This window comes from Clinocottus analis, unplaced genomic scaffold (assembly GCF_023055335.1).
Source record: "Clinocottus analis isolate CAN_PGR_092001 unplaced genomic scaffold, fCliAna1.0.p SCAF_1, whole genome shotgun sequence".
Lineage (NCBI taxonomy): Eukaryota > Metazoa > Chordata > Actinopteri > Perciformes > Cottidae > Clinocottus > Clinocottus analis.
In genome coordinates, this window is record NW_027175820.1 from 1,832,792 (window position 1) to 1,842,937 (window position 10,146).

A 10,146-nucleotide genomic window follows, 5' to 3' on the forward strand; every position below is an offset into this window, starting at 1 on the left:
AAAGAAAAAAAACTGATATTGCAAATGGGTTTCACTCTGCTCCAGCTGTTTGTTTGTCTGTTTTTTTTTTATCTTTCTTTTTTTTTTGTTGAAGCACAGTGACAATGGCAGCCTCTTGTTTCAACCTGCGACGGTAACAAAGGCCGTCTGTGTCGGGCGTGAACGTAAAGCCGCGGCGTCCGTCCGTCATGACCTCGCCGATGATCAGCGGGGCTGAACGCCCCCCACCCCCCTCCCAAAAAAAAAAAAAGAAAACCCCTTTTCATCCTCTCCCCTGGTTCTGCTAATCTTGGCCGCCTCGCCTGCTTCAAAGAGAAGCTCCAGCATATAATCTGAGCATTTACATCTGCGAATTATTATTCTAATTCTTTATACGTTTATTAGAGCTGAATAAACTCCACATCAAATACATCACTCGGGCGATGTCAGAAAGGCCCGCGGGGCGAAATCAGCCGACATCTGTTAACTCTTTCAAAATGGCCTCATCCAGCATGTCTGTGGGCGTACGGGGAGCGAGAAAGAGGAGAGGCGTGGAGAGAGAGAGAAAGAGAAAGAGAGAGAGAGAGAGTCTCTGTTGCCGATTAATGGCGGCCGTAGGAGAAGGCGTTTCGGGGGCCCCCGAGTGTTGGAGATGAAGCAGGGGCTGCACTCCCACGGCTGGGCTCATTGCGACGACGGAGGGACGTGGCGGCGTTCCCCGGCTGAAATGCGGCGTGGAGGAGGACATGTGGGAAAGCTTTGCTGGCTGGCGCGCAGTCAGTCAACCAGTCAGTCAACCAGTCAGTCAGTCAGTCAGTCAGTCGGTGAGTCAGTCGGTGAGTCAGCCGGCCCCGCGGCCAGCGGAGCCAAACAAACCAGCCAGCTCCTCGGTTAGTTCGTCGGTAAACCAGCATGTGAGCCAGTCGGTCCCATCAGGAGTAGCTGCGAGCCGCTGCAAACTCCTCCGCCCGCGGCGTTGACCGTGAAAGCATCCGGCTGCGTGCTGGGCGCAGTCGGAGGCGTGAAAACGCATCGAAGCGGTCGTTCCCCGTACGAGAGAGCTAATCAGCCGACATCCGGTAACTCTTTCAAAATGGCCGCTGCGTCATTGTTGGACGCGCGCCGCCGCTGTCCTCAGTCGAGTCCACACAGCATCCATTCATGCGCTCAAGTCAGCAGTGGAGGCTGTAGCGGTCGACGTAGCGGTGTGTGTGTCGGGTTAATTTGTCGTTGAGTAAAGTTGCCATGTTTTCTTGCCACCTGCTGATTAAAGTGAAGGAGTAAGAGTTAGCCCCAAAGTTAGCAACAAATCCAGCTCATAGCACACTTAAGGTGAGCTTTAAAGTCAGACCAGCGCCATTTTCCTTCCTGTGACGAGCCAATCCTCAGAGGTTTTTAAACTAACTAGCTATTAATTAATCAGCATTAATCAGTCAAATGACTTATTGTCAGTTAAAGTGGTTTATTATTTACACGCCAACCCGGAGAGGTTGGAAGGCTTTTACGTTTATGTGTAAAAACCCGCGGAGCTAACATTAGCAGAGCATGTTAGCGCATCATTAACTAGCGTCCATGCTAGGCTAGCTCCTGAAGATATCTCGAATGTATAAACATGCTGCTGTGGCTTTTTAATGACAGTGAATCACATGACAGGAGCTGTTCCTGCATTTCATCGTCTCACCTCGAGCTCCAGCTGATGTGTAGCTTTAGCTAGCTTTGTCTTTTTAACCTGGAGATATCCTTTAAACTCGTATTGTAGATTCTACTTCTCTCTGAAATCCCTGTTTTCTACTTCTTCAGTAAGTGACAGCGTGGGCTGGTAGCGTTGGAGGGGGCGGGGCTTAGCAAAGCCTCAAATTGCACTCAGCCAATGTAACTGGACGCCCAAATCATAGCTGAATACGCAGCGTCACACACACAAACCCGTCAGTGTTTGACTTGTGGCTGCTGCCACCGAGGCTTCAACTTGTGAAATTAAACAAACCCCCCCAAAAAACTCACCACCTGGTTCAGCTTTTGCTTCACTTCTTTGTTTAGCTTGTCAACAGTCTGTCTCTGTTGTGCTATATATGGCCTCCTTGCCCGAAGCGTAGACTTCAGAGTTTAAACGGATTTTTCGGCATCAAAGTAAGAACAACAAAAGAGTAATGTTGCATCATGAACAGCTTATCTGTTTCTCCACCGACACGGGGCTAGTCTTTATCCCCCAACATGAATGCTGAGCAATGTTCCCCCCTTTAGATGTTGTTACCGCCGCCGTGTTGGCCGGGGTGACGTCACGTACCGGTGCTTACATTACTGTGTGTGTGTGTTTTCTCTTACCACGCCGCCCATCTGCAACCTCCGCTGTGAGCGGCGGCGTGCTGAGGCAGCAGGTTGTTCCCGAGCAGCTCTGCACGCCTGGCAAAGAGGGCCGTTAACCCGCCGCGCCCTCAGGTGTGACCCGGGCCAAATCCAATATTGGCTCCGGCACGGAGGCTCGGGTGCCACTCAGGGTTCAAAGCCACGGATCAGCGAGAACCACACACACACACACACACACACACACACACACACACACACACACACACCTCTTCAAAACAATAAAAGGTGCTAATAGCGGCGCTGCGCGATTAGAGACGGATTCAAAAACACAGAAAATGAGCTCGAGAGCGAGAAAACATTTATTATTCATCAAAAGTAGATTTAGTGAAACGGGAATTAACTCCAGTCCTCTTGAACTCAAGGTGTGTGTTGCTGGTCATCGACACCAAGGTGTGACCCGCTGTCCTGCAAGGTGTCATCATGGACGCACGTAACGGCACATCGGAGCATTTCATCCATTTTTGTTTTTCTCATTGAAGTGCTCGGGGCTTTGATGGACTCCTGGGTGTCGTGTGACCACCTGACAGTGGACAAGATGCTAAAATTGATTTTTTTTTAAAAATAAAAAGCTTTAATCCTTTATTATCCGCTTTTTAAATATTTTCTGAATCCGCTCTTTTGATTTGCAGAATACGATTTTAAAGGTCAAACATTTCCAGCATAATTATAAAAAGTTCAGACGACAACGAAGAGACGTGGACATGATCAAACAAGGTATTTCGTAGCTTTTTGGGGGGCATTATCTAAAGTAAAAAATACTAACAATAATGGTTTTGAAAGAAGTTGCATAAAATTAAGTAAAAAAACAGCTTTTGTTGATGTCGAACAATTCAACTTAAATATGGAAATTCCAGTCGTTTGTGTGATTTCCGAGTGATTGAGAACGAGCATTGGTCATGTAATCCTGTGTGTGTGTGTGTGTGTGTGTGCGTGTGTGTGTGTGTGTGTGGGGTTTATAGTGTAAAGTGATGTGTCTGGCCCATTGGCACGTTGTCGTGTGTGTCAACAGGATGCGGCTGAAGACCGGAGCCTGTAAAGAGGCTTATTGCTCCGTCCTCCTCCTCTACTTTCCTCTTCTCTCCTTGGCTTCTTGTTTTTTCTTTTCTTGCTCCAAACAAGTCAAATGTCTGAAGAGATGTATCGAAGTATCCCTGCGCGTTCTGTACGATGGATATGTCATATGACATAATGCCTGCGAGCGCCCGTCACAGATAAAATGACAGATGCTGTTTTTTGCCTCATGGATCTTTCCTGGCCAAGCGGATTCTGAGACTTTCAGTCTCTCTCTCTCTCGTGGAGCCTCTGCTCTCCTGCTTTTCTCTCTCCTCTTCTTCTTCCTCTCCTTTTCATCCACTGTGACCTCACAAAGCCTGCCATTTTGTTTTCTCATCGGATCTCAGACACAATTGCTGTGTAATTGCTGGCGACGGGGAAAGCGCGGCGGTTGATGTCTCCCTTTCCCTTTTAACTGACACTCAGCCATCTGCTTTGTTCAGCGTTGGTGTTGCACCCTCCTCCTCGTCCTCCTCTTCCTCCTCCTCCTCTTCCACAACACGACCTCCTGCGTGTGCTGGCGAGAGGTATCGGTCTCCACAGACAGCGATACAACAACATGCGTACGTCTGTCGGCGGCACGTGGAGGGCAGATAAAGACGTCTGAGTGAGTTCCTGGACGGGCGCTGACCTTTCCGCATGCATTTGGATCACAAGAGGGCTGCCGCTGTCCCTGAAGGGAACGAGGCATTCTGGGAGCCGTGGCACACTACCTGAAACGGCGATCTCTGGCTACGCTCACTGTCCAACCGCCGCCCGCCCGTGGCTACTGCTGCCCATCCGTCCAGGTGGATGGATGGCTTTGATTGGTTGAAATCCATGGCCCCGTCGCCGGGCGCGCTCGTGAGTGGCAGTAATTGGCGCGGCAGCAGGCAGGCCCGTCTCTCACATGTGGTCGGCCGTGATTGACCTGATTAGGCCGGGGACGCTCCCCAAAGTGAGGGTCTGGTGGTGGTGGTGGTGGTGGTGGTGCAGAGGGGGGAGCTTCAACCCCCCCAGCGTCTCGGCAGTAATACCGGTCAGCATTACTGACCAGAGTCCAATGTGGGGTGATGATTCAGGGCTGGAAGCTGACATCAGCCGCGGCACACACGTTGATGTTTACGCATTCTGCTTTCCTGTATAAAACCACGAGGAGTTCAGCTCAATTCTTAGTTTTTTTAAGGCTTTAGGCCGTATATATATAACTATAATAACTACGGCGTGTAGGGAAATCAAATGTTTTTTAGTTTATTTTTGGATTGGTTATATATATTTTGATTCTTAGCGTCAGCATTCTTAGCAAGTAGCGATACCAAAATACTCCATTACAAGCAAAAAGGACGTTTTTTTTCTCCATCTTCTGGTCCAGTTTGAGGTCTTGAGACTGTTTCTCTTCCGTATGTCTTCTTTCAGACTCGAGGGAAAAAGAAATCCAGAATCAGACTCAAGTGTGTCTTTTACCGCTCCGTCTATTTGCGTCTGCTGATGCCTCTTAATTTCAAGAGTTACCACTAGATTAGATTACGCCTCAGCCTGCCCCCAGGAGGCGGAAGGACCTTTGACTGTCACCAGAAGCACCTTCATGGCCGTTGGAGCATTTCACCCAGCGTGTCATGTGACCTGCAGCTCTGACAATGGACAAGATGAAGCGTTAATCCTTTATTAACCTCTATTCTAAATATCTTCTCACTGTGCAGATGCCTGAGTCGGGCCTCTCTGCTGTTTGTGTCACTACATGGCAGAAATATCTTTTTTTGAAGCACATCTATCGGTTGGCTCCTTTGTTGCCTTTACCGCCACATTGTTGCTGCAGTTGCTGCAAAGTTGCGCTGACGCCAACTCAAGCAGCGGCTGTGTGTGTGAGATGGAGGCGACCGAGCCCCGTGGTCGAGGTAAAGCTGGCGGCCTGGCTACCTTCACTCACCGCCCCGGCCTCCCGAGGGGTCAGAGAGTCCACCGAGGGAAACCAGACCGAACCAAACACTGTCATCCGAGCGCACGCGAAGACCACGAAGGCGACGCCGGAGGGACTCTGGCTCGGCTCTTGTATAAACCCCGTAGACCCGTCGTATGTTTGCAATTAAAGCCGGTCTGCGCCGCGTGTTTACAGGCCGCTGCAATCAATGTAATTGTGAGAGGGTGTTCCCGACTGAAGCGTCTGTCTTGTTTCTCTCTCTGCCCGCGCTCAAGCGGGCGCTGGCTGGGTTCGTGTCCCAGTGTTTCTCATTTCCAAAATGTAAATGCAACCCTTGATTTGTGTCGGTCCGTCTGTGTGCAGGAGCCCCGTCTCCTTTTTTTTTTTTTCTTCTTCTTTTTCTTTTTCCTGGATCGAATACAAACGGCGAGGCCTCCGTGTCGGCCGCGTTGCCAATTTAGGAAAAAAGAGGAATGTGTTCGTGTTCGGGGCGACGTAAAGAGCCGAAGGACTCGCTTTGGTAACGAAGCGCGTCGCCAGCGCGTTCTGCCAGTTGACAAACAAAACAAAAAAAAACTCCCAATATGAACCTAAAGATCTGGACGTCGTTAGCGCATTTGTTTGATGTCGTTCATGCTCTGCAAGAGGGATTACTTTTCCTAATTGGAGGTGTATACTTTGCATTCCTCACCATTGATACTGTCAATGTGTGAGCCGTTCAGCGATTACTTCACTCGTGAGAAATGGGAAACATAGCGTGGCTTGCTTTCCCAACAGTTACGCTGTGTTTAACCGGGGAAGCCGTCTCCTTCGACGGCGCCACGGAGACGTTGTTCACTTCACTGAAGGCAAAGTGAGCACCTGGAAGAGAAAATAATCGTTTTGTTTTAAGCTCACCTGAATATTTATCCGCATACTTTTATTTTTTATTCATAAGAAGGACTTCTCCAGTGAAGTCAATGGACTCAAGACATTGGGCTGAATGGCGGCAATCTGCACGCTAACGTGCTCAAGGTGACGGCGCTAGCATGCTGATGCTAAACGGTACCTTTATGACGGGTGCCTTTTATGAAGCGGTACCTTTATGATGATGTACCTTTATGAAGCGGTACCTTATGAAGCGGTACCTTTATGATGATGTACCTTTATGAAGCGGTACCTTATGAAGCGGTACCTTTAGAAAGATGTACCTTTATGAAGCGGTACCTTTATGAAGATGTATCTTTATGAAGCGGTACTTTTATGAAGCAGCACCTTTATGAAGATGTACCTTTATGATGATGTACCTGTATGAAGTGGTACCTTATGAAGCGGTACCTTTATGATGATGTACCTTTATGAAGCGGTACCTTTATGAAGCAGCACCTTTATGAAGTGGTTATGAAGCGGTTCCTTTATGAAGCGGCACCTTTATGAAGCGGTACCTTTATGAAGATGTATCTTTATGAAGCGGTGCCTTCATGAAGCGGCATCTTTATGAAGCAGCGCCTTTATGAAGCGGTACCTTTATGAAGATGTATCTTTATGAAGCGGCACCTTTATGAAGCGGCACCTTTATGAAGATGTATCTTTATGAAGCGGTGCCTTCATGAAGCGGTACCTTTATGAAGATGTATCTTTATGAAGCGGTGCCTTCATGAAGCGGTACCTTTATGAAGATGTATCTTTATGAAGCGGCATCTTTATGAAGCGGCATCTTTATGAAGCGGCGCCTTTATGAAGCGGTACCTTTATGAAGCGGTACCTTTATGAAGATGTATCTTTATGAAGCGGTACTTTTATGAAGTGGTACCTTTATGAAGCGGTGCCTTCATGAAGCGGTGCCTTCATGTGACATGAAGCGGTGCCTTCATGAAGCGGTGCCTTCATGTGACATGAAGCGGTGCCTTCATGAAGCGGTACCTTTATGAAGCAGCACCTTTATGAAGCAGCACCTTTATGAAGTGGTTATGAAGCGGCGCCTTTATGAAGCGGTACCTTTATGAAGATGTATCTTTATGAAGCGGCACCTTTATGAAGCGGCACCTTTATGAAGATGTATCTTTATGAAGCGGTGCCTTCATGAAGCGGTACCTTTATGAAGCGGCACCTTTATGAAGATGTATCTTTATGAAGCGGTGCCTTTATGTAGCGGCACCTTTATGAAGTGGTACCTTTATGAAGATGTATCTTTATGAAGCGGCACCTTTATGAAGCGGCACCTTTATGATGGGCGCCTTTATGAAGCGGTACCTTTATGAAGCGGTACCTTTATGAAGCGGCACCTTTATGAAGCGGTACCTTTATGAAGCGGTACCTTTATGAAGCGCTGCCTTTATCTGCTGGTTTACTCAAACTGAAAACGTGTCGTCACGCTGTGCTTTAGGGCCGTGAACTTGACGTGAATGTGACAGGTGATCCCTTCTCACCTCTTTGCCCCCTCCCTCCTCTCTGCAGGTTCCAGGCAGCACGGCCGGCTCCCCGGCCGGCTCCTCCAGCCCGTCCACCTCATCGCGGCAGTACGCGCGGCAGCGCATCACCCGCGTCAACCTCAGGGACATCATTTTCTACATGGAGCAGGAGCGAGAGACCGCCCACTCCCTCCTCCTCTACCGCGCCCTGCTCAAGTAGCCTCCGCTCAGCGCCCGACCTCAGCCTCCTCCTCCTCCTCCTCCTCCTTCCCCGCCACGTGCCTTCAGATCAGGTCTAATGTTTCAGTTCTGTGTCTCCATATGTACTGTAGTGACGTTTGATGTGTCTTTTTAAAGAGAAGAGATTTTGGGACGGAGCGCAGGGGGAGGAGGAAACAGACGCACCAAAATCAAACCCTTGTTTCCGCGTCTCCTCCGCTTCAGATTCACGGCGTGGAGCGTCGAGTTCAACGGAAGCGGTCGTCGTCCACCTCGCGTCTCGGGCATCTATTTATTTGGCGGCGGCGGCGGCGGCGTAGCTTCAATGAACAAACCTCAACGCGAGAGGACTGCGCCGAAGGTTCTCCGCCAGCTGTTTCTTGAACGAGTTCAATGAATGTAGTTTCAGCTCGACTCAGTAAACGAGCGATTTCTGCGCCGAGACATCGTTGTGAAACATTAGGATTCCAAATAACAGCATCACGATCAATACCCCCCCCCCACACACACACACACACACACACACACTCTGTACGTCTAAACACACCAGTTCTTATGGAATTGTTGGACAGCATGTATATTTTTATCACACGTGAGCTTGGCAGGAAAAGGAACAAGTCGCGTGTCGCTGCCGCGTGATGCGAACGAGTCCCGCGATCTATTCAACTCACGGGAAACTCAAACATGGAGCCAGTTTCTGATTGGTCAGTATTTTTCCATTTTGTTTTCTACCCACGCATAATGTGAACATTGTTTTTAATGACTAGATGTTTGTACGTCGCGTACTATCACGCTCAGCTCTTAAAAAGCGTCTCTTGGTTGAAACCTCGTATGGACAAAAAGAACCGACATTCCTTAATCGTTTCACTCTCGCTGTCCAATCTGCACATAAAGGAAATATTTCAGCTCTTTCCAGCGGAGCTGTCGGGGCCCCGGAGCCCCCCGTTAGCCCCCTAACCTACTTTGGTAATGACTGAACGATGAAAAGCACTTACCTGTTTGTATTGTCGCCCCGAATTGAAGATCGCAGCTGTGACGTCGCGTTTAACGAGAACGAGGACGGAAGCGCTTCACGTTTTGTTTCTTTTGTTTTGGAGACAAAGCGCCTCTTGCCACCTCGCCTTGTTTTACTTTCACAAATCCTAATTGTATTACATGAGTCCTTTGTGTGTTTTTGTTTGTCTTTTTTTCTATTTAACTAAATATCTTGGCCTCTATGCAGCTTTTCTTGGCATAATACAATTTATTTATATTTTGGTGACCTTTGAAACACCCGTTGTACGTCGTGACAGCACTTTTTTTAAAATCTATTTTACCTGACGACTGAAAGCTGTCACTGTATTATAGAGAGGACACTTTTAAGTAGAAAACGATATCGCCGACTTCCTGTCAAAAGACTATTTTTAACAATTAATATATTTTTCTTTTTTTGGGATTGGCTTTTATGCTTAACACATTTTCATAAATCTTATCTCCAAGACACCCTGTTTTAAAAACAAGCACAACAATTGATTTTATTAGTGGTTTTTATGGTTTCAGAGGACATTTCTACTCCTACTACTACTACTACAGCTTTTTAGCCAAAATATTAGGACAATATTACTAATGCAAACAGATGAGGGAGGGGCATTTCAATGTAAGGGTGATTTGTAAATATTGTTTACAAAACTATGTGTTTATTAGAACCACGTTATTTTTGGTAAACTCTTGTACATATCTTGAAAATTTCCTGTTTGTGTGAGAAAAAAAAAACAATACTTATGTATTTGTACCTATTTTGTAAAGGAATAAATACGCTGTTTACTAAACTGAGCAGACGCTGACTTTGTGTGTTTCTTCTTCTTCTGTTTCACTCCAGCAGACACGGATCTGTTCGCCCGTGCGACGGGAGTCTTAACGGGAATTCAAATATGTAAATGTGACTCTGAAATGACTCAATAACCAGGCAATGTGTTTCGTTCCTCACTCTTTTAGAAGGGAAAATAAAACGCTGTGGTTTTTTTTTGTGTTTTTTTTTTTCCCAAGGAACGTTTTGCTAAAGTCAACCACTAATTCAGCCGCTTCATTTCCATTTCTAACGTTGCACATGCTAAGTACAAACTGAGTCAAGCGCCGCTGCTCAACTATGAAAAGTCCCCCTAGGTTTCTGCTGCTAATTAAGCAGAAGCATTTTTTAAAAGAAAAAAAAAAGACCAAACTGTTTAACTCGGTGCAAAAATATTGGAGTTTGGGAGCGTATTGGGT

At 47.3% G+C, this 10,146-nt stretch overlaps 1 protein-coding gene across 2 annotated transcripts in view; it reads left to right on the forward strand.

Annotated features, from left to right (window-relative positions):
- LOC137785263 (transcription initiation factor TFIID subunit 4-like) overlaps positions 1–9,636 on the forward strand; it is a 76,931-nt gene extending 67,295 nt beyond the window's left edge. The window contains exons 14-15 of one of the 2 annotated variants that reach the window (XR_011077469.1): positions 7,730–7,976; positions 8,128–9,636. Coding sequence is in view for 1 of the 2 variants with exons in the window: in XM_068576407.1 (XP_068432508.1) it covers positions 7,730–7,903 (174 nt within the window). In the remaining variant the exon portion in view is untranslated. Of the gene's footprint in view, positions 1–7,729 lie in introns of both variants that reach the window. The other variant, XM_068576407.1, reaches the window with a different exon arrangement.
- Positions 9,637–10,146: the final 510 nt, after the last annotated feature.